This window comes from Akebia trifoliata, chromosome 5, assembly GCF_017979445.1.
Source record: "Akebia trifoliata isolate Shusen 1 chromosome 5, ASM1797944v1, whole genome shotgun sequence".
NCBI classification, from domain to species: domain Eukaryota; kingdom Viridiplantae; phylum Streptophyta; class Magnoliopsida; order Ranunculales; family Lardizabalaceae; genus Akebia; species Akebia trifoliata.
Window position 1 is genome coordinate 21,964,946 of NC_141379.1, and position 25,283 is coordinate 21,990,228.

The 25,283-nt window shown below is 36.0% G+C and overlaps 1 protein-coding gene across 1 annotated transcript; it reads left to right on the plus strand.

Moving 5' to 3' along the window:
* Positions 1–429: 429 nt before the first annotated feature.
* Positions 430–24,117, plus strand: LOC147401651 (uncharacterized). The gene is made up of 6 exons (XM_086443002.1): positions 430–495; positions 12,852–13,162; positions 14,280–14,414; positions 20,950–21,006; positions 23,044–23,178; positions 23,599–24,117. The coding sequence occupies exons 2-6, from the start codon at positions 12,872–12,874 to the stop codon at positions 23,662–23,664; spliced, it is 684 nt and encodes a 227-aa protein (XP_086299128.1). The 5' UTR covers positions 430–495; positions 12,852–12,871; the 3' UTR covers positions 23,665–24,117.
* Positions 24,118–25,283: the final 1,166 nt, after the last annotated feature.

A 25,283-nucleotide genomic window follows, 5' to 3' on the forward strand; every position in this document is an offset into this window, starting at 1 on the left:
TTGAGATAGTAGGATCCGGATTTGGACCCGAATTAAAAATCTGGATATGGATATGGGTAAATACATATTCTTCCCAAGGAAGAAAAAAAAAATGCTATTGGCAATCCAACTTTTAATATAACACACCAATTGGTTAATTTCAAAAGAATTGTGTGTTATTAGTAAATTGGTGTGCCAATAGAATTTCTCCTAATAACTATAGACTCGTCCAAAGATGCCGAGATGATCTCGGTATAGACACGAGTTGGGAAATGGAATCCATGGTTCAAAACCGTTCCAATTTCAATTATATTTGCAAAATCAAAAGCGCGCAACTCGTTGACTGTGCCGATTAATTGGCGATGAAAAGTAAGGCCCCTGATATTTTATCCAAAAGTCCTTAATGTATATATAGATTATTATTCTCTGTTTGTCATTATTTCAGTTAGTCTGAATTACGGTTAGGGTTTCATCTCATAAACAGTCTCCAGTTCCTGATTTTATGCTCGCCAATAGGTATGTCTCTCTCTCTCTCTCTCTCTCTCTCTCTCTCTCTTTCTCGATTTCTTTTTTTATTAAATTCTTTGTAGATTAACTTGTTTTAACTATAATGTTTCTGATACAAAAAAATTGTAATCTTATGCCGTGTTTAATGGGATTTAGGGTTATGGGACTCTATCAAGACTGGTTTTAATCCTAATCCCTAGGTTTCATACCCAATTAGCTATTCTAGATTTACTGATTGGCTACTATTTTCCAACCAAATGCAAGAATTTTCTTTCTATCCATTTTTTTTTTCTCGTCCTTCAATTATAGCAAAAGAGTCTGAATAACAGTTAGGGTTTCGTCTAATAAGACATTATATATTTCTGATTTTATGCTTTAGAACAGTTGAACATTTTTCACTTTTACCCATGGTTTTAAAACTGGATCACCGAGTTGACTCGTCCGAGTCATCTCGTCTCATACGGGATAACCATTTATGTATATTTAGTGACGAGATAACCATTTATGTATATTTAGTTTAAAATAATTATATGTTTTTCTATAAAGTAAGGTGTATTAGAAGATACTTAGTAATAAGATCATCTTCACCAAAAATCAGCCAATTCCAAAACTTCTAACCCCTCACAAGTGGTTTACAAAAAATGGTTGGTCCACTATTCTTTAACTCATAAACATGGGGTTAGAAGTTTCAGAAGTTGCTGATTTTTGGTGAGGATGATCTTATCATCATAGAGATCATCCTCACCAAAAATCAGCTCATTCTGAAACTTCTAACCTATGTAGGAAAAAATGTGGTGGCTATATATATATATATTTTTTATTAGTAATTTTTTATTATTATTAAAGGGGCGGTTGAGATGACCTAAAACCCCAAGGAGAGAACAAAACGAACAAAAACTACACAATTAAAACCCAGATCCTACAAAAAATTAGGTATTTCGATAAAAATTTCAAAAATATGGTTGACTGGCTGAGTTTTATTGAGTTGCCTGATATTTTCAAAATATCAGACTAGTCATCTTGGATATCAGACAAGTCTATGTGAAAGAAAATTCACATTGAATATCCCACTTGTTCAAGAACACGAGTCATCTTGGTCTTGGATGATCAATGTTGTTAAATAGCATATGCGACCATGTATGACCAGCACATGCTATTCGCATATTGAATTTCACACATAGCATATGCGGTGGCATATGCTGCAAAAAAATATGCCATCACATATTGTAGTATGCTATCAGATATTGGCATAAAACATATTTTTGGGGTATGAGACCACATTTGACAAAACTATAGACGATATTCAAAAACCATGATCCTACTATGCGACTAGCATGATCACCTATTGAGCGAGAAAGAGAAGGACCAAACAGGCCAGTTGAGTTGGGTCAACCAGTGAATGCTGCAAACCAGCCAGATGAGTGTAGTCTCAAAAGGGAAGTATATATTTCAAATAATAATAATAGTAATAGTAGTAGTAATAATTAGAAGCTCAGTGTAGGTTGAAATAAGTTCCTTTTAATTTAAAATTTTATTTTCTTCCTCTACCGTTAGAGATGTAGAACATGCCAATCTTAATGCAACTATTACAAATTAATTGATTGACTATCTAATTCCAACCAAATCCAAGAAATATTCAAGTAGAATTATAGGAAAACTGCATCATCAATCGAATTGACGGAAAAGGGAGAAAACTTGAAAGCCAGTACAATCAATAAACTTTTGAAAGGCTCTTTACTCTCTTGAAAACTCCATAAGCCCTAGTCAAATGGACTTAAAAAGCATCCATCAGGGAGTGTTCTGTCTAGAGTCTCGAACAACTTTTAAAGTGACTTCTAGACAAAATTCCAAACTACAAGTTGCTACGAAAGACTTCGAAATTTAGATAAAAAAATGAACATGTTTGTGAGAGTTGCCCCAATATGTACAAACTAAAGGAATGTCAATTGAGATTGTGTTTAATCACACACAACGACAACTGATGATAACATTTAGAAGGAATATGCATGTTGGAGGATCTAAAAACAAGAAAGCAAGATAAATAGTGACTTGGGGTAAGGCAGTGATAGCAAATATGAAGACATTTGAACATGATGTTGGATGGATCACCTTAATTTCTCACTTATCCTTTTTTTCTCTGAAATAAACTTTTACCTATCAAAAAATAAAAATAAAATAATTGTTTGATAGAGTTGATTGGAGCCATTGGATTCATTTGACCAAACACCAAATGTTTGGGATTATTGGAAATGTTAGAATAGATAGTTAGTTCTAGTTTGTTTTATATGAATTTATTTCTATTATTCTTGTGTAAGGGCATTTATGTCCATTCCCTTATTATGTGTTATAAATATATACCAAGCTCTCATTATGAGACTTGTGATTTTCTCTTCTAAAATTCTTCTTGGTATCAAAGCCAAAAAGAAAAAAACCAATCACCATCTTCTAATTCACATACTGCAATAGAGATTTGCACTGTGATCAATAAATTTTTTTTGCAATAGAGATTACCCTTGGCAATCGGCCTTGTGTTGTTGGGTGCATGTCTATTAGCCCCAAAAATTTCTTGCGATCAGTCTTCAGGCTACAGCAACAACTATAGATCACACACATCACTTCAACCGCATCAGCAGGCTACCTGTAGATCAGGATCTGGCTTGTGATCAGCCTTTAGGATCTTACAATACCCTGCGACTGTAGCAGTAGGTCTAAATCTCATCTACGATCAGACCTACAACCTTTAAAGTTCTCTACAACAACATCAGGAGGTTTCTCCAGGCCTGTTTCCCACCTGCGATCAGATCTGGATAATCTATAGTGACCTGCGACACCAACAGCAAGTTCATACTTGAGTTGCGATTCAACCTACAGACTCTAGAGTGCCTGCGATCAGGTCTAGATAACCTAAAAGAACCTGCGACAGCAGCAGTAGGTTATTGGCTGAGTTGCGATTCCATCTACTGTGATCTAGAGGTTCGTTTATGACTTTCGATCAGTTCTACAGGGTCTGATCTGCTCCACGATACTTCTATAACACACAGTCAGCCCTACTACATCTCTTAGCTGTGTTGCGATTTCATCTACCTTGGATTACAGGTCTATATTTGACTTTCTATCAGTTCTACAGGATCTAATTTTGTTCTACTATACTTCTACAGCATAGAGTTTGCCCTAGAACACTTCTTAGGGTATATACAGACCTACGACAGTGACTATTTTGGTTGGTTCAATCTCACAACAGTGGTATTTGGTTGGTTCAATCTTATAACAACAGGAGGTGTTGGTTCTAGTGTTGCCAACAACAATTAATAAGATTATTTGGCCTTAAACAGTACTGACACGTGAGATCTCTCTTCAATCCAAATACAGTACTAATAGTGTGCAATGACTACGACTCACGAGACTAAGGATTCTACCACCACTCTTGGGGCCAATTTCTCCGTCCAGCGTATCACCAATGCACCACTAGATGGTCGCAACTTTCAGAGTTGGTCTCGGTCTGTACGACTTTATTTAGGTAGTCAGGGAAAATCTGGCTGGCTGTTAGGTAGTATTCCTAATCCACCCCCCATTGATCCCAAATTTGAACAATGGGAAATTGATAATTGCACTATTCTTGGTTGGTTATTCAATTCCATGGAGCAACGCATCTACACTATGTTTATGTATCATGAGACCGTCTCTTCTTTGTGGTCAGCTCTTACTCAAACATATGCACATGCTCGCAATGATTCAAGGATTTATGAACTTTATCGTGATATTGCTCAAGCATCCCAAGAAAATCAGAGTGTTGCAGATTATTTTGGATTTCTTCAGTCCCGTTGGGAGGAGCTCTCGCACTATGAGTCCATGGCTGAGTTATCTGCAGAGGCAGCTGAACATGTGGTCAAGAGGATTGCTCGGCATCAGACATACCAGTTCTTCATGGGTTTACGTCCTGAATTTGAGGCATTGCGGACCCAAATCCTTAATACCACTCCTCTACCTTCATTATTTGAGATATTCGCGACTGTTGATAGCGATGAGCGTCGTCGCCGTGTCATTCCCTCTCAGACTCAGTTTCCTATCACTACCTCAGCTCCAGATACAGATCAGATGGCTCTTGCAGCCAACTCGGATTTTTCTAATTCCCGTACTTTAGGATCTGGGAATCAAGGTCGTGGGGGTCGTGGGCGTGGTAAAGGAAATAGTCTTACATGTAGTCATTGTGGGAAGATTGGCCATGAGAAGGCTCGTTGCTTTCAACTCTATCCCCACCTGTTGAGATCTTCTGGGGGACAGCCCCGTGCTGCTGTTGTGGAATCTACCTCTGTTGATCATGCTTCCTTGGGTACTATTGATTTGCAACATCTTCAGACACAGATTACAGCTATTGTACGGGATCAGCTTCAGGCTCAGACTCCCTCATCCTCGACAGTTGCATCCACTCCTCCAGGTACCTCTTCTGCATTTCATGCCACTCAGTCTAGCTCTGCTCCTCTGACCTGGGTCATTGATTCTGGTGCCTCTGATCACATGACCGGTGAGTCCAATAATTTTCTTTCTTCTATTTTTCCTACTACTCATAAGGAAGTTCGCCTTGCTGATGGGTCTCTTACCCCTGTTCACAGTAAGGGTTCTATATCTCTAACTCCTGGTTTTCCTCTTGATTCTGTTCTCCATGTTCCACATTTATCTCTTAACCTTATGTCTGTGAGTAGTATTACAAAATCGCTTAATTGTTCTGTAACATTTTTTCCTACTCACTGTGTCTTTCAGGACCTGACTTCGAGGAGGACTTTTGGCAAGGGATATGAGAGGGATGGGTTATACCTGTTTGAAGCTCCACCTACTGCTGCCCCGGTTTCTGTGTTCCCCCTCACTGGAACTCATACCTTTTCTTTTCAGACTTTAGACTTATGGCATGCTCGCTTAGGACATGCTAATTTTCAGCACTTATGTTCTTTATTTCCTGCTTTAAAACAATCTTGTAGTGGACACAAATTTCAATGCTCTGTGTGTGAGCTTTCTAAACACACACGTGCCTCTTATATTCCTCGCATGCATAGAGTTAATGCTATTTTTGATTTGGTTCATTCTGATGTGTGGGGGTCTTCCCCTGTAACTGCTTTTAATGGTCATAAATATCATGTTACATTTATTGATGACTATTCTCGTTGTACTTGGGTTTATTTAATGCGTTCTCGCTCTGAAGTCTTACCTATTTTTGTTAATTTCCTTAAAATGATTCAAACTCAATACAACATTACAGTCAAATCTCTTAGAACAGATAATGGTGGGGAATATATTTCTGATGGGATTCGCTCCCATCTTCATGAGCGTGGTATGCTTCATCAGTTATCCTGTCCATACACTCCTGAGCAAAACGGGGTGGCGGAACGTAAGAATCGTCACCTCATGAACATAGTCCGTTGCCTTCTGCGCGGGATGCATGTTCCCAAGTCCTATTGGAATATGGCCGTTCTTACTGCTGCTTTCCTCCTGAATCGTGTTCCGAGCCGTACTTTAGGGGGACAGGTACCTCTTCATGTTCTTCGACCTGATAGCACTCTCTTTCCTATTACACCTCGTGTTTTTGGGTGTACTTGCTTTGTTCAAGATAGAACTCCTCATCGTACCAAACTAGATGATAAAGCTACCCGTTGTGTCTTCTTGGGTTACTCTTCTATGTCAAAGGGGTATCGGTGCTATGATCCCCTTTCTCATCGTATTATTCATTCCCTGGATGTTACCTTTTTTGAAAATGTTCCATATTTTCGTACTTCACCTTCTTTGCAGGACTATTCTTCTTTACAGGATTCTTCTCCAACAGTGCTACCATCTCCAGTTTTCTCTCCATCTTCATCTTCAGCGCCGCCGATGCAAGTTTACTCTCGTCGCCTTCCCCCCTCTCAAACTTTGCCAACCTCCTCCTTGGACTCAGGTATATTCCCTTCTACATTTACGCCTGTTCCTTCTATTTTTGACTCTCACTTACCAATTGCACTTCGCAAAGGTAAGCGAGGGTGTGTTACTAATCACCCTATCGTCCAGTTTGTTTCTTATCAGGGTCTTTCTCCTTCCTATCGAGCCTATCTTGCCACTACTGCCTCTATTCGGGTTCCTCGGTCTGTATCTGAAGCTTTACGTGATCCTATGTGGACTAGAGCTATGACTACTGAGATGGATGCATTGCAGAAGAATCACACCTGGGATCTTGTTTCTCTTCCTTCTGGGGAGTAGACTGTTGGTTGTAAATGGGTTTTCACAGTCAAGTATCTTGCAGATGGTACTGTTGATCTCTACAAAGCTCGACTTGTCGCTAAGGGATTTACGCAGACTCCGGAAAAGGACTTTGGAGCCACATTTGCCCCTGTAGCCAAACTGTCTACTATCCGTCTACTTATCTCTTTAGTGGTCTGTCACTCATGGCCTCTTCACCAGCTTGATGTGAAGAATGCCTTTTTAAATGGTGATCTGACAGAGGTTATTTATATGGACCCCCCTCCTGGCTTTCGTTTTCAGGGGGAGTATTCTGGGAAAGTATGTTGTAGCGCCCCGCCAAACGCTAACACAAATCCCAATGCCAAACCTCAAGGTACTAGGTGGCACCTCGAAATTTCGGCATGGTCTCCTCTGTTTATGTTAACGTTTCACGGAACTCAAACCTGATAAACCAATCTATAATACAACCTGTATATAAAGCTGTAAATACAGGAAATGAACAGCGGAAGACTAAATTACATCTAACATGTAAGTAGATCAGAGTGCGAAGATTTATCAATATACAGGCTTATTAAAACACTCTCACTCTAATAGAGGCCTAAACTCTCAAATCCAAAAATTACATACATCCTGGGTGAAACTGACAACACTAAGGGATATGGCCCTAGTGCTCACCAGGCAATAAAATCTGATCGTCGATCTGATCGACCAGATACTCCTCAATTACTGCCTCTACGCCTGCCTCGACAGCTGCAAGTACTGAAACTAAAAAAAATAGGAAGGAAAGGGTGAGTAACGAAAGTTACCCAGCAAGTCCACAGCCAATTCCTACCAATAACCCTTCCTAAGCATGATCGAATAAAGCATACTGAGTATTTTTAATACATGCAAGGTTTTACAAGATAAAATATGATCAACTGGTACATATAGCCAGGGATGAGCAACTAAACAGTTTAAAGATTACACATGGCATCAATCATCCATACTCATTATACATTTTCCATTCTATGCAAATACCGTTGACAACATTAAAATAAATGACATGCTTCTCAGTTTATAATTCGAAATATAACAACAGATACATACTACAAATGGTGGAGTATTGGAATTAAAGAGTTGGGATTCACGACTGGATCGCTCCCAGTCAGGACATGATGTTACAACATAAATCTGGTTTTTAGTTCCTGATTTTGTGGCCGGTTGCTGCACTTACCACACGGGTGACCATTTATCCGGCTCAGGCTGGCCGTTTGACGTGACCGTAAGCAATGGGTCTCTTTTCGATGTGTCAGAACGTTCGACTACTACTAGATTGTTAGTGATCACTGACTAATCATCTTCGTCTATGCCTATCAGGCGTGTATGTAATTCCCAAATGACACTCCACTCGTATACGACCACCTTTACAATACACGTTCACGGGTAAAGATAAGAAAGGAATGGACCCGGATTCCAGTTGTGACTCCACTCTCATACGCGTCCCATACCACGTATGAGTTTGGTGGTCCCTACCGTACATCCCAGGATAGTGTACCCCTCCGGATGATGTGACACACTATCCCTTCAGGCATTCACAAACCCTTTAACAGCTCACAAAATAGCTACGTACATATATGATTTTTCATTTAAAACAAAAGAGAAATTAACAGAACAGGGTTGAGAACGGATATCCAGTTCCTACCATGCAACCGTGGCCAATCGGCCTAAAATAAATAACAGTACTCAGCGCAAGCGTTAACATAATCGGAAATAAACATGCAACCCTTTCATTAATAACCTGGATATCCTTTCACCAACCTACACACAACATACAATGTAAAATGCAGACATCACCCCTCGGGTGTGATTCTGACATTTTACCGTTCATTCCCTTTTCCCATTCTCTCAACATTCTCATTTTTCATCCTTTCAAATCAACCATTCATTTTCAATCTTTCAAAGTCATTCTTTTGGTCTTTCCATTGAAAACCACCGAAGTTTATTCAAAAACAAGGTCCCAGCAATGCTCGGGACCAAAGTTGTTAAAAATAGAGAAAGCTAGTGAAAATTTGGCTAAGTGTCAGAAACTCAATTTTTCAAAGTTCTCGAAATTAAAAACGGGTTTTTCGAAATAAAAGTCTTGATCATGAGATTCGACACCATATAGTTTTTGTAATCTAATTCAAAGAAACGCGAAAGTTATTTCATTTTGAAAACTTGCCGAAAACGTCGAAAATTACGTTTTGTTCTTGAAACCAAAATTCGGATTTTGATCCTTTGAGATTTGGATCTTAAAACCATTCCCATTGTTCTGAAATGGGGGGTAAAACCTTAATTTCATTAAAGAACTTAAAGTAAATGGAAAGTAAAAATTAAAGAGGACATTTACTGTCGGTGGCAGAATCAATATGCTGTCGGTGGAACCGACAGAATACACATCGGCAGGTGTCGGTGGGACCGACGGTCCTGCCGACAGAACAAAGTTTTCGGCGGCTTCTTGATTTCGTCGGTGGCAGAAGCAACATTCTGTCGGTGGGACCGACAGAATGCCTTCGGTAGGTGCCGGTGGCACCGATCCTTCCCACCTACAGCCTGAACCTCACTCGCGATTTTTGGGTTTTTCGATCCCTTTTTCGATTTCTTCTTCCATTCTTCGAACCATTCGACCCACCCACGATTTTGTTATCAAAATTCGATAAAACATAAGCAAAACACCTACTTCTACCATGAATTTGAAATCGAACAACAACTTTCTACGATTTAAATGCAAACAATAAGTTTTGTTTCAAAACCCTAAATGCACATTTGAGAAATCTAAAGTTACCAATAAGAATCGGAGGTCCCTTACATGGTTGTGAACGCCAAGGGTACAAGCTAGCACTACAACTCAAGGTTGGATGGCTCAAGAGTCGAGGTTGAGCTGACTTGGATGCGAAACGAGCGAGGGTTTGCAAGGTATCCGACAATGACGTTCTCCTTTGCTTCTACAATGAAGTATATACCTAGCTCCTAACTCGATGAAGCCCTCGGATGGAATGTGTTGGGTTTTACTCGAGCTACCCGACTGTTTTTCTTTTTTAGGAAAATGGAGAAAACGAACAAGAATGGGTAAGTAAAGATGGTGAAGTTGTAGCTCTCGACGTGGCCGACAACTTTGTCTTCTTCGTCGATGTTCAACTCGGCTTCGTTTGCGCACAAACTTGATGACAATGGGTCGAAACCCTTGGATTGAGAGTGGCTATCGTTTGGGTTTCTTAGAGAATGAGAGAAAAATGAAATAAAAGAAAATCAGATTTTTCTTTTATAACACAGCTAAGGGCATACTTGTAATTTTCCCTCATTTCTAGTTTCGATCATAACTTAACTATTCGGACTCGGAAAATGACAAACGAATATACCATTTCGAATAATTTTTCGATTCGGATCTAATGGTGTCATCAAATATTTTCGATTCTCGCTCTAACGAAATTTCACTGTTTTGGGTCCCACTTAACACGAAATTCGAGGATTCTATAACTTCTCTATCCGAATTCGAATTCGGACTTGCTTACAGGCTAATGTATATATTTCGATCCTTTTGAATCTAATGGCGAAGTTGATTTTTCTCGAAATTAATCATAACAAAATCGGAGTATTTTACTCTAAGTCTCTCCTTCGATATTTTCTTTCAAATCTCACCATTTAATTTTCTCGAGATATGAGTTGAAAATCCGGGGTGTTACATATGTCGTTTTCTTAAATCTCTATATGGCCTAAAGCAATCTCCGCGAGCCTGGTTCCAGCGTTTCTCTGAGGTCATCTTATCTATGGGATTTTCTAGATGTCACTCTGACCATACTTGCTTTATTCGACGAGGAGTAGATGGCCGCAATACCATTGTCTTGGTTTATGTGGATGATATTATAGTAACTGGAAATGATGCACAGTGGATTGACATGGTTAAGAGGCAGTTAGGTAGTGTTTTTGAGGTTAAAGACTTAGGTCCCCTCAAGTATTTTTTGGGGTTAGAAATAACCCGCTCACGCTGTGGTATTTCGTTATCTCAACGTAAATACACTTTAGATCTTCTTCAGGACACTGGTATGCTTGGTTATCGTCCTGCATCTTCTCCAATGGATCAAAATCATCGCCTTCATGCTGAATCTGGGGAACTTTTATCTGATATTTCATCTTACCAGAGACTCGTAGGCCGTTTAATTTATTTGACTAATACTAGACCGGATTTGACCTTCGCAGTTAGTGTAGTCAGTCAGTTTATGCATGCTCCACGTACCTCACATCGTGATGCTGTGTACCGTATCCTTCGCTACTTGAAGTCTCGTCCCGGTCTAGGCTTATTTTATTCATCCACTGCTCAGCCACATCTATCATGTTTCACTAATGCTGATTATGCGGGTTCTCTTACAGATAGGAGATCTACATCTAGTCTCTGTACTTTCTATGGCAGTAATCTTATTTCATGGAAAAGTAAGAAATAGAGTGTGGTTTCTCGTTCCTCTGTTGAAGCTGAGTATCGTGCTATGGCTCTAGGCACATGTGAGCTTCTTTGGCTTAGATCTTTGTTAACAGAGTTGGGATTTCCTACTGTTGGTTCCTCGTCGCTGTTCTGTAACAACAAGTCTGCTATCATGCTTGCATCTAACTCAGTCCTTCACGAAAGGACTAAGCACATTGAGGTTGATGTTCACTTTCTCAGGGAGAAAGTTCGGTCTGGTGTACTTAAGACAATCTTTGTTTCTTCCCCAGATCAACTAGCAGATATGCTTACAAAGTCTGCTGGACCTTCAGTCATAAATTCTCATCTCGCCAAGCTGGGCCTAGTTGATATATTTGCCCCAGCTTGAGGGGGAGTATTGGAAATGTTAGAATAGATAGTTAGTTCTAGTTTGTTTTATATGAATTTATTTCTATTATTCTTGTGTAAGGGCATTTATGTCCATTCCCTTATTATGTGTTATAAATATATACCAAGCTCTCATTATGAGACTTGTGATTTTCTCTTCTAAAATTCTTCTGGGATAAGGCTTTCGTGGCAATGATGCTATTTTAAATAAGTCCTATTTTTTTAAGAAAACAATTATAGACCTTATTAATAAATTTAGAAACAATAACTATGGAAAACTGTTAAAACCTAAAAACACTTAAAAACTTTTAATTTTGCAAATCCACCCAAATAATTGTGAAGATAAAATGCTGATGATGTTATACCTCATGGACTCCATTCATCCTCTCATAACATACAACACAGCTTACCAAAAACCATACCTAGCTGTACCAACTGTGGGGTCAATCTTCCGTTGTTAAATTACTTCTTCCCTTAGTGGAAAATGGACAAAGCGGGGATGGGGAGACTTTTTTTTTTTTTTAATATTTTTTTCTCAATCAGCCGTGCAACCATATAAAAGAGCTCCAAGGCCTCCTTTAATGGAAATTTCTCCTGTTCCCAACTATGAAACACTGATTTCATCATCTCTTTTTTAGTATAAAATCCCGCAAATCTTGTTGAAGATCAATTTCTTGTCTTTTATATGGGAACATGTTTTTAATTGAATTTGCAAATCCTCATATTCAAGAAGGGATATGTTGTTGATGCAATTTTTGCCAAGTGCATTAAAAATATTTCAAGTATATGCAGCAATTTTTACCAATTAAAAAAGAGAGATTGTTTTGCCACACCAACTTTTGCTAAGAGCATCCCAATTCATAAGAAATCACCAAATAATTAGTACTCATCTTGGGGTGCTCTTAGTAAACGTTGGTGTGGCAATAAAAAATTTCTTAAAAAATTGTATTGATGTTGATGTCAGAAGCGATTTTTCAATGCATTTGATGTACTTGGCTATAAATAAAATAATGATGGCAATATCATGTTCCTGCAAGAATTTGTTAGTTATTCTTTAATGTTTACTATTTTTGTAAGTTCTCTATTTGAACTCGGTTTCTTTCCCTATGCTTTTTGTTTGAATCCCAATGTCCTTGGGAATATCATCCATTTCTATTAATTTAAATGCCTCTTCACTTGTATTTGAGTACTTCAATCAACATAATTTAGTGGATCCTTTGGATATTAAGTTGGACTTTATTAAGGTTTGTTATCTTCAACTTTTGGATATGGCAAGCATGAATTCCATGAACCCAGCATACTTCTCATCACATAATAATTCAAAATTTTGATTTACAAGGTCACTCTGATTGGCAGGATATGACAAGTGTTCTATCAAGCCACCCCTGTAATTGGACAGCAGGAGTCCAGGAGAATTCTTTCAAAGGCAGATTTCATAAGGTTCCATGTTTAGGATGTTCTTTTCTATATTGTCGTTCTGGAAGATCATTGTTTATCCAAGGTCCATACTTTGCTGTGAGCAATGGCCCCTGTGGAAGGGCTAGGCATTCTAGGCCAGTATTTTCTAGCACGTTGGATGATGGTACAGATCCAGGTGACCCAGAAGATGGGGATCATGAGGAGGAATTTCCTCAAAACGAATCTGGAGGGGTATGTTAAACTCCCGTCTGTTTTTTTTTTTTTTCTTCCTAATAAGTAAAGAAGACTAGATTAGAGAAAAAAAGAAAAGTGAGGTCAAGAAGACCAACCCAAGTACAAGAAACACATGTGATTACCAATCGGAAATATTACAAACCCAATCCCACCGGACTAGGATATCTTCGAATAAAACACCTTTAAACTCTTTAAAGATTTTACACAGAAAAAACAGTAGCCCAAGAATTGACAAAAAAATCTGTTGGCTGTTTTGCTCTTTCCCTTCAAAAACCTGAGCATTCCTCTCCTTCCAAATGCCCCAAGTGATTGTAAACAGGGTTAGGCTCCAAATCAATCTTGGGGGGAAATTCTCTTGGTGGAGTTCTGCTCACCATTTTACAGAGTATGTTGTTTACATGTGTCACCATTAGTCATCAATGTGGATCGTCTAATTTAAGGCTACACATTTGATGGCCCTTAACCCAAATGCTAGATTCCAGCCATTCAATTATGGACTTAACTCTTCACGTTTATTTTTTTTTCCTTTCTTTCTCAATAAGTTCAAGCCATCCAAGCTTTTCATCTCCTAATAATATTAGGATTTTGAAACTGGTGCAATGTTATGTTTTGTCTCGTCAACGGATTGGTCTACCATTTTTAGACAGACTGGATTAATGAGCACATTTGCCATGCGTACCGATTTTGACAAAACATTTTTTGAGCTGTTTTTGACTTGAAATATCCCTGGTATCCTCTCATGATTATACCATTTTTGAAGATCCTTTGTTAGCATTTGTGTAGGAGATGAATGTACATTTCGTACTTTCGGAGAGAAAATTGAATTTATTTTTTGGGTGCCGTATTGAGATATTCATATAGAATGGGTTTCTTTTGGTGTTGGATATTTACTTGATGGGATCCATAAAATGGGGTTCTCTGTCCTGCACAACATTCATCTGTCACTGGCAGACCCTTTCTAGTTTACTGAAAGAAATTAGATTCCCATATATATTTATGATACCGTGCATGCATGCTCGCACACTTCTGCATACTCATGTGTATCTATTTACAATTTGTGAAAAGATAAATATCCTCCGAAACATGGTCTTCATATTCATTTTTCTGTTTTCAGGTGAACAATGAATTATTCCGTGAGGGTCTGGAAAAAATTATTGGAACAGATGATTCAAACTTTAGTGGAATAGATCTTGCTACTCTTATTAGGAACAAGTATGGAAGATCATATGATGTTCAACTAATAAAGAAGGTATGCTTTGTCTTTAGGCATGCATGGATGCCATCATCTAACTATCAAAGGATTTGGTTTTACATAAAATTTTGGTACCATTTCTTTGTTTCTTGTTAACAAGAAATCATCTGTAGCTACATAATCTAAGCAGTTATTGGGTTTGGACCCATAGCTTAGTTGGTTGACATATTGTAACGCAACTTTGAGGTCGTGAGTTCAAGCCCAGTTTACCTCACTCACACACAAAAATAAAATAAAGTATTTATTTCCCTTTGGCTGCAACACACTAGCATTGGAATTTAGTGTTCCTTATAATTGGTTTAAGCCTCTAGATTTTTGGTTAGTATCTTGGGATTATAATATTGAGTTGCAACTTGCAAATCCTCATAGTTTACCGTCAAATTCTATAATTGTGTGCCTTTTGTGTGTAGTGGACGTCTTGCTGATTAATTGTTATGTTTAAATTGTCAGCAACAAATGGTTGTCTAGAAAACATTTCCATTTCTCTATAAATATGAGCAACCCTACAGAATCCTTTGACAGCAAAGAAAAGCACAATAGACTTGATTTGAAGTTTGAAACCTCCTTGTAATGTTTACGTTTAAGTATTTATTTTTTTCCTTGTTTGAATGTAAATCTGCTGCACCATTAGGGATGTTTTCCACCAAATGCATCTAGAGAGTAGAGTGCAGAATTTCTGTTTTTATCTAGCATTTGGCATGTAGAAAGAAGGAAATTTATATTCCTTATTATAATAATAATAAAAAGAACCTTAAGGTTCTCATAGGTAAAGTGATGCAAAGAAACAATAAAAAAAGTGCAGAGAATTGAAGTTATAGGGTAAAAGAAAATAGTCTTTAGGGGAAGAGTATGTATGGGATCGGCACGACACAAAAAGGAATTAGAAATTTCTCATTGATTAGCTGCTTTTCTTCACTATATCAGAACGAACATAAACACACTCGTGGATACCACTTTTTCTAAGAAGCTTAAATCATTAACCCGTGTCCACTTTTCAATCTTAATTATAGGGGAAATTATTAAAAAAAACCAAAAAACTAAAATATTTATTAAAAAAATCCAAATTTGTTGAAATTGGATGTGGGAACCTTGTTCGGCCCGTAAAGGGCTGAACATTTCTCTTTCCTCTATTTAAACTCTCCTCTAATATTTATATTTTAAAAAAAATGAAAGTTTCGACTCTTAAAGGGACGAAACTTTCTCTCTACTCCATTTTATCTTCTCTCTCTTCCAACGTTAAAAAAACCATTTAAAAAATAATTAAAAATAGGAGAGAGAAAATTTCGGCTCTTTAAGGGCCGAAATTTTCTCTCCTCATATATGAAATTCAAAATAATTCGAATATTTAAAAAAAATAAAAGAGGAGAGAGAAAAGTTCGGCTCTTTAAGAGTCGAAATTTTCTCTTTCCTTTACTCCCCCTTTTCCTAGCATCGGTTGTCTCTCCTTCATCAATTTTTTTTCTATCGACAGAACATCTACTTCGTCATTTTCTTCTTCTTCTTCTTCTAAGGTAACTCATACTTCAGGTTAATTACTTAATCCTTTAATATTCATCTAAGATCATCTTAAGATCTTGATCTTTTAAGATCTTGCTTTTATGATCTTGATATCTTGATCATGATCGTGATCGTGATCCATATTGTAGAACAATCATGATCAAGATCGTGATCGTGATCGTATGATCTTGATAAGATCTTGAATCTTAAGATCTTGATCATAAGATCTTGATCACGACTCTTTTAGGAAATCGCAATAAAAATATGTTAGTAAATGAGATTCAATTTTTAAAAATCTATGAAACGTGATTGTGATCGTGATCCGTATTGTAGGACAATCAAGATCGTGATCATATGATCTTGATAAGATCTTTCTTGAGATCTTGATCTTGATCACGACTCTTTTAGGAAATGGCAATAAAAATATGTTAGTAAATGAGATTCAATTTTTAAAAGTCTATGGAACTTGAACTTTGTTAACTATTAAAAAAAGAGTAATGATTAAATGACTCCCCACGTGGCATACTCAATTGATTCCCTTAATTTGACATGTGCTAGAACCGTAGATGTACACTCCTCGAGATACACAACTGCATATCATATAAGGGGAATTAATTGAGTATGCCACGTGGGGAGTCCATTTATCACGACTCTTTAAAAGAACATCACTTTTCCTCTTAGATATTCGATTAAAAAGTATTAAACATGTTGAAAAGATTTTCTTTTTTACTTTTTTTATGTTTTTAAAAAAGATCATTTAACTAAGTGATAAGACTTTGTAGAGACTTTTCCCAAGAACTTATGTTCAAACCCCTTCTTATATTTAAATGCTATAAGATCATGATCGCGTTGATTGAGATCACGATCACAATCACAATCGTGATTGCAGTTTCCTTAGAAGAAGAAGAAAAAGAAGAAGATGACGAAGGAGATGTTCTGTCAGTGGAAAAAAATTGATGAAGGAGATGTTCTGTCGGTGGAAAAAAATTGTAATCGTTATCTCAATCAACGCGATCATGATCTTATACCATTTAAGTATAAGAAGGGGTTTAGGCATAAGTTCTTGGGAAAAGTCTCTACAAAGTCTTATCACTTAATTAAGTGGTCTTTTTTTAAAAACATAAAAGAAGTATAAAAAAAAAAAATCTTTTCAACATGTTTAATACTTTTTAATCGAATATCTAAGAGGAAAAGTGATGTTCTTTTAAAGAGTCGTGATAAATTGACTCTCCACATAACATACTCAATCAATTCCCCTTACATGATATGCAGTTGTGTACCTCGAGGAGTGTACATCTACGATTCTAGCACATGTCAAATTAAGATAATCAATTGAGTATGCCACATAGGGAGTCATTTAATCATTACTCTTTTTTTAATAATTGACAAAGCTCAAGTTCCATAGACTTTTAAAAATTAAATCTCATTTACTAACATATTTTTATTGCGGTTTCCTAAAAGAGTCGTGATTAAGATCAAGATCATACAATTACGATCTTGATCATGATTGTCCTATAGTACGGATCACGATCATGATCAAGATCTTAAGAGATAAAGATCAAAATCTTAAAACATTAAGATCTTAAGATAATCTTAGATGAATATTAAAAGATTAAGTAATTAACCTGAAGTATGAGTTACCTTAGAAGAAGATGACAAAGGAGATTTTTTGTCGGTGGAAAAAAAATTGATAAAGGAGAGAAAACCGATGTTGGGAAAGGGGGAGTAGAGGAAAGAGAAAATTTCGGCCCTTAAAGGGCTGAAATTTTCTCTTCTATTTTTAATTATTTTTTAAATGGTTTTTTTAACGTTGGAAGAGAGAGAAGATAAAATGGAAGTGAGAGAAAGTTTCGGCCCTTTAAGGGCAGAACGAGGTTCCCATATCCAATTTCAACAAATTTGGGTTTTTTTTAATAAATATGTTATTTTTGATTTTTTTTTAATAATTTCCCCTTATTTATATATTGATTAAATCCTCGACTATAAATAATGACCGACTAGGTCAAATAAGAAAATAAGAATAAAATAATAGCCGAGCAGTATATTTAGAATGAAGATAAAATATAAGTTGAAAGCTCGGACATAATCCATGCCGACAATTAGCATGCATTTATATCAGTAAAAGTTTGACACCAATGTATGCTAAAAATAACTTTAAACAACAGACAAACAAAGGCTCGAAATTTTTTTTCACCGATCACAATAAGGACGAAGGATCACCAAGAACTTGGATTTTATTTATGCCGATCAAAATTATAGCACAAACCAAAAGCAATCTTGGATTAAAATGTATCCGAACTAAAAAAATGGTTACAAAAGAATCTAAAAACATCTTTTTCATATCATTCAACAAAAAATCTTTTCATAAAACATAATACTTGGACAAAAACATCACATAAACTTCACTTGGTAAAAAGATAGAAATAATTAATTTTATTTTGTTGACAAGAAAGGTTTTTCTAAATTCAGAGAATGACAACATTGCCTCAATAATTAACCTAACAGATCAGCTCGGCAAGAACCAAACAATCAGCTTGGCAATTATGATTAAGATAATAAAACAAGATCCTGACACCACCTTGTGCTCTGACACATCGAGCAAAACAACAATCACATCTCAATTAATGCAAATTGATATTTTGCATAGTGTGTTCAAGAAGCTAACTCAGATTTATCTTAACAGAGTTGTTTCACCTACTTGATCATAATTTTTCATGCTTAGACACATGTCTATCACATGGATTGCCTTATTAAAACTTGGCTACTGTATCAATATTTAAGACTATACATACAAAAATGAAAGAAGAAGAGAGGGCGGATGATATGAAATTAAAATCCGTACTTACTGCTCTCTGACCACCCCTCTGAAAGAAATTATTATCATCTGAACTTTTACTCTCATCATAAAAGCCTTTCATGGAGTCAACAGTTAATGAAGTTATCAAAAATCATCTGAAAACACTTATCAACTGGTGAAAGCCTCAGGCAAGAAGCAGCTGAAATTACATTAGACGGATCAGAGGGAAAGCTGAGCTGGATTTGCACGATTCTCGAGGGATTTGTGAGATTTAATCACCACAACACTCACTGAAACAAATAATATAAATATCCTACTTAACTCTTTTGAACAAATTTTACCCAAGGATTAATATGTTGTCATGGCTTCGGTTCTCTAACTTCCTCTTACCTCAGTCTGAAGATAATGAGCACTTGAGAATTTTGATTCAAGGTCCATCTTTTCCCTTAAGGTTTTTTGAAAATAACAATGAACTCCACATCTTTGTTTGAAATAGTAGTCTTGGGAACTAAATGTAAAAGAATTACCTTCTTTAGAAATAAATCAGATATTTGTGAAGTATCATAAGACTTTTAGTGTGGAATGGAGCCATGTTCAGAAATCTACAAATATAAGGATAAAATTAAATCCTTCTTGAGTCCTTCGCATTACCAAGTCCAAGATAGAATTCCTACTAGGATCCTCCCATGGCACAATGGGAATGGTCAAACACTGTATTCTATTGTATGCACGAACATGTTTGTGCATTTTAGGAATGTGTATGAAATGCACCATATAATTATTTTGGTACGCATCTCATCACACATCTTAAACGGTTTATTGTCTTTCCATATTGGTGCACTCTTCTAAGTCTATATAAAACCAATAAGGTTAATGTAATAACATCCAAGTTTTCCATTAATGCTTTGTTTTCCTTTATATGGTATTGAGGCTATTGGTCTTGTTAAAGCATTTGATCTTGTTTACTCTATCTGCTGCACCATCATCATTGTCGCCAAGTCTAAATATTGTAACATTGGCTTTGGGAAAAACATTGACTCTCCTTTTCCCTTCTTTCTTCCTTTCTCTTTTCTTCTTCTCTTTCTTCTCCATTTCCCAATTTAGAAACTCCCAAGTCCTAACAATAGCTAAACAACACCCCCCCCCCCCCCCAAAAAAAAAACAAAAAAAAAAAGAAGGAAAAAGAAAAAAAGAAGAAGAAAAGAATGGAACAAAGAAAAGAAAAAGAAGGCGTGATAGTAACTTGTGGACAACCTGGGAACACTACATGCAAATAATGTCAAGCGAATAATGACACTATGTTCAACTTCTCTGATTGCCATCCATTTTTCGTCATTTTCTTGTTCAAATTCTTAATGACATTATGTTATCACATTATTTATTAAATTCTTTTGAACAGTTGGAAAACATGTGGATGAATCATTTCTTCTTTTTTTTTCAAATTAGTATGTGTGGGTGATTTATTCCGAATTTTTTTAATAGGATGGCTGGTTTTAAGCGTCTAACGGGTTCTATTTGGCGTAGAAGATCTCCAATGTAGGATCTATAGAATGTTGGGTGTAAAGGCCTTGTGTATGCATCAATTATACAGGTGTGTTGTTGCTCGAGCTTTCTTAGGGACCATGCAAATGATATACGTGGTAGTGATTTTTACCTTTTCCTTCCAGCACCTTGAGATCACACTTCTTAGCATCCCTTGGGAGTATCCTCTATAAGGATGCATCTCGACCTGAGATACCAAACTTTTCTTCCCTTGATCCATTTCATTCCACTCGGGAGACACTCTACCCCCGTTCGACACAAATTTCAAGGCAACACATGTCCAGCTAGGTTATAATTACATGTTTTCTCCTATACAATACCTTTGTTTTCAATTAAAATTTTCCGTACAGTTGTTATTTTGGAAACTTGAATCCACAAGTTGATAAATGTGTTAACTTTGTGGTGTGAATAGATCTCCAGCTCTACTAGTGGTTGGATAATTGCTCCTACACCAGAACCAATAATTACTAGGTTATAATTTTTTGCACTTGGTACTTCCTTTTTTTTTTTTTTATTTCATGCCTTAACGCAGGGGTTCATGTGATTTCATTAACTTTGGTATGAATAGATCTCCGATGTTTGCTTGTTTTGTTTGGATTATTGTCTTTCTACCTTCACTCCTACACATGAACTCATGGTTTCTAGTTTATAATTTTTCGTAGTTGATGGGTTGATAAATTTCATGCCTTGGCACAGGAATTTATGGGAAGAAATCTCCTGGCTATGAATGTTATGTGGAAGTATAGGGAACAGGTAACAGATTCTTGCAAAGATGCATACATGACATGGACTAGTACTATAAGTTGTGATCATCATAACAAGTTGAACCATTCTTTTGAAACTTCTGCTATAATATTTGCAAATCTTTATAAATAGTATAAAAAAACGTAAAAATATCAGAATTATGTGCTCTTAGTGAACTCGTCCTAGGTCAATTTCTTTTGAATCTCTTAATTTAATTGATCTGATGGGTATAATCATCTTGTCCCTTGCGCGTGTCATTACTCCTCTGAAGTGCCCAAAGAGTTGCATATTTGTCAATGTTAATAAGGTTTCGTCTTTTTTAAATATTTTACATTTAACTAGTATTTTAATGAAAATTATATATTCTTCAAATAATTAACGGTGGAACATGTTAGGTTTTTGGATTTCCCAGAATATTAATCAAGTCTGTGTCTATGTCCAACATTGGCTCACATGTGTCCAAATGACTGGTTTCTTAGAAGTTGTGAAAAAGAAATAAAAATGAATAATGCCCTTTGACATTTTTTATTGTTCTTGCAAATATTATTGAAATTAATCTTTTCCAAAGTTTTCATTTAGCGTCCTTGAGCTAGATATTAAATTTCTATTTCAGATAGTAGTTTGGAAATTAATACAACTTTCATGAAAAGGATCAAAATATTGTGGGAACAATGAAAATATTGAGTCCGGGGTTTTGTAACTCAAATTTTTTGCCATCTTTGCAATGCAAGTGGTGAATCTGTAGACCATATTATGTTGCATTGCCAATTATCTTTTCCCACTTGGTCTCATTTCCTTGGATTATTCAAAATCTCTCAAGTGACTCCTAATTCATTCTTATCTTTGTTCCAAAGTTGGGATTCTTCCATGTTCATGGGGAGCAGGAAAGTCCTTTGGAGGTTCCTTCCTTTTGCCACTACCTGGGGCTTGTGGTTGGAAAGAAATGGGAGGATTTTCAAAGGGGTGGTTTCTTTCGATCAAGAGGTTATCTTGAGTATTTTGGGGCTGTTGTTCTTTTGGTGCAAGTTATGCATATAATTTAAGGGTGTATTCTTTCAGGGTTTTGTTTTTCGCTGAGACTCTCTATATTGTAACTAGTTGTTTTTGTTTTCTTTTGGTTGGTCACCTCGACCGACTGTAGGGAATGATAAAACAAATATGAAAACACATACAAATCATCAAAATTGTAATAAACAACCATATGGAATGTAGAAATGAAGATCAACAATATTTCAATAAAAAATATTAAATTTCAATTTCAGAGTCTGTTTTGGTTGAAATGGAAATATTTTGATCAATATTGATGTTAGTACAGTTTCCATATAAAAGTTGTGGAAATTATGAAAATATTGATAAATTTTTTTACATTAATACTGACTCCATAAAAAACACAATAAGCAGCACTATGAATTGTGGAAATATATATCAACAATGTTCCAGTGCAGGTACACAATACTATGTTACTGTCAGAGAATGAAAATCAACAATACCTTCGCCATCAAAAAAAAAAAAATACATGAACCTTGTTAAAACAATTCTTAGTGAGCAAACTATTAAGTATGATATTCACACATTACTTTTTTTTTTTTTTTTTTAAATGTAGAACCATTCTGTGTGCGCTTATATGGACGTACTAACATACTTAGGATGCATCAAAATAATATAATGCACATATGTAACTAATTTTAATTCAATTATACTAATAATTAAATATTATTTGTAATTTTTTTATTAGTACCTATTATTTTTCAGTGTAGTATAGAAGTATTTTCTACAAGCAATTTTAAAGTTTGTTATTTTTTTATTAATTTTATCAATATTTCTATAATAATTTTTTTTCACATGATTCATATCCAATATGGGTTTCATTTGAAAATTTACCTAATTTTGTTCATTCAATTTTTTTTTATTAATACAATATTCCCTTGTCACTTATCAAAGAAAATATCGATGTTATGTAGTGTTGACAAGGGTACTAGAGGGTTTCAAAGGGTTGTGGTAAACATGGTTTGTGTGTGCTGTACTTATGGACATCTTTTTTCTCAGAGATCATTTCCGTTGAGTGAAGAAGAGTATCTATTGAGACTTGATGATGTAGCAAACTCATTGAAATGTTGGGGTGCCGTCTCACATATTCGGAATAGCCTTGCCAAGTTGAAGGAGCGGCCTCGAATAGGAAAGGTGAAAAACTTACTTTCCAATGTTGCAAACATACCATGTACTATACCTTTTCTTTGTTCTTCTTAGAAAGCGCATATTGTTCTCATTTAATCTTGTGAATGAGGAATGTGAGACAATACAATCAATGGAAGTGGTCTTGTATGGGAAATATGTGAGATCTTCGACACCCAAAAAAAAAAAAAAAACAAACAAAATCCCAACCAGATGACAGTAAGTTTGTAACAATGTCCGGTTGCGTTATTTTGAAAGAAACAAAAGTGGTAGCAGAAGAAAGTCCATTGGATTGGATTGTAATAATTAATAAGTCTAGTTTCTCGCAGAAATAGATATTCAAAACCTGATTTCACCTACTAATTAGTAATTACTAACTGACTCCCTTAAGTCATCGTATAATTTTTTCATGTGTATTGGTTGTCACAGGCAGTTAGCATTTTCATCGACATGGATGAGATGGGAGGCCGTGCAAATGAATGGATTTACAAGTAGAAAAAGGTTTTGCCATTTGGGATTCCTGGGGTTGTTCCTACTTCCAGTTTATCACTATGAAAATATTACATGCCCATCAACACAATATTCTTGCCGTTGTTCGGTGTTGAAGTTTATGGGGTGTATGACGCGGCACAACTGCCAAAATCACAGATTGCTTTATGGGAAATTCCTGGTGCCAGTGGTAAGAAGCCGTGCTGCTTTGTATTTCCTTGTTTGGATAGTTATAAGCTGAGTGTTTATATAATCTCTTGTAAAGCCCATATGACAAGCAGCCTTTCTTTATATTATTCCATCCCAATGTTGCTTTACCATTTTTATTTCTTATTTGGTGATAATTACTAACAGACTTAAAAGCCCACTGCAGATTGGTCTGATTATCACAAAATGTTGCTATTGCTGTAAAATTCTCAATTGAGTAGCATTCTATTATCCAGCTGGTATTTTTAGACATTACCACAAAAGTGAGGGAATCTGCAATTCCTGACTCTTGATTTGATTTTTCAGTGTCCATTAGATGGAGTTAAAATGTTCTAAGGAGACAGGAACCTAAGTCTGGTGGATGAATTAGGATCGTTCGATCAGAGCGTGATTAACGGTTGATGGTCCAGGTCGTGGGCCATCTCTGTAGAAGATTATCCTTACTCCGCTTAACCTGTTTTGACACGTTTAGTTATTCAACCATCAACATGTTGAAATCATGAAACAAAGGAGGTATTTCAAATATTAACAATAATTTAAGGGTTTTTTAAATTTCTCATTTGTTTTACTAGAATTTCGTTGAATTTTGTCATAATACTTTTTTTTTTAATTATAAAATATATAAAGTGTCTTAAGATATTTTTCAACTAATTAAGGGTTAGGTCTTTTGTTTGGAAAAAAAAGTCTTTACTAAGTTAGTAAGGAAAGGTTCCTTACTACAATACCATGTGGCATCTAAAAAAAAAGATCTGATCTCAGAGGAGATGTGGAGAACAGAATTCTAAGAACTTGGGATTTTTTTTTTTTGTTTGAAAAATACTCAATGTATGTTTGGTGATACTTAATTTATGTTGGTATATATTGATTTATGGTTGTGACTATTTTTATTAATTGTCTTTTATTTTGGACGGAGGAAATGAAACTTTCTTTTTCACTTTAGATTATAATTTTACTAAACGAGTTACATGGGTCAAGTCAGGTTATTTATTTAATAAATATGCCAGTTCAAGTTTTTTACACGATTATTAAATGGGCCGAGTTTGGATTGGATGAATTGTCATGTACCCTTACCTCAACATGACACACCTCAACCCTAATTTGGGCAACCCAATGTCTATGCTTGAATCCAACCCTATTTGTTTCAGTCAAAATTTTTTTTTGCCCAAAGCCTAGCTTATTGTGTCGAAACCTGACTCAAAGTCCGGTTGAACCTATTGGGTTCAAGTTTATAAATAGGGGATATGTATATCGTTTTATAAAAAGATAAGAGTTTGCACATACCTCCACAAGGAGTATCCTCTTTAGGATTTAGGGGGTGAGAGGAAAAGCAATAAATTTGAAAAGGCATTTATTGAAAAAGGGGGACAAAGGAGTGGGTCCATTTTGGGGTTAAAGGGAGTAAAAAAGAAAATATATTT

Excerpts from the sequence above, each read along its gene's own strand:
- LOC147401651 (XM_086443002.1), top strand. The coding sequence starts at position 12,872 with ATGACAAGTGTTCTATCAAGCCACCCCTGTAATTGGACAGCAGGAGTC. Across the intron at positions 13,163-14,279 it reads CTCAAAACGAATCTGGAGGG|GTGAACAATGAATTATTCCG; the intron begins GTATGTTAAACT and ends TTCTGTTTTCAG. Across the intron at positions 21,007-23,043 it reads TGTGGAAGTATAGGGAACAG|AGATCATTTCCGTTGAGTGA; the intron begins GTAACAGATTCT and ends CTTTTTTCTCAG.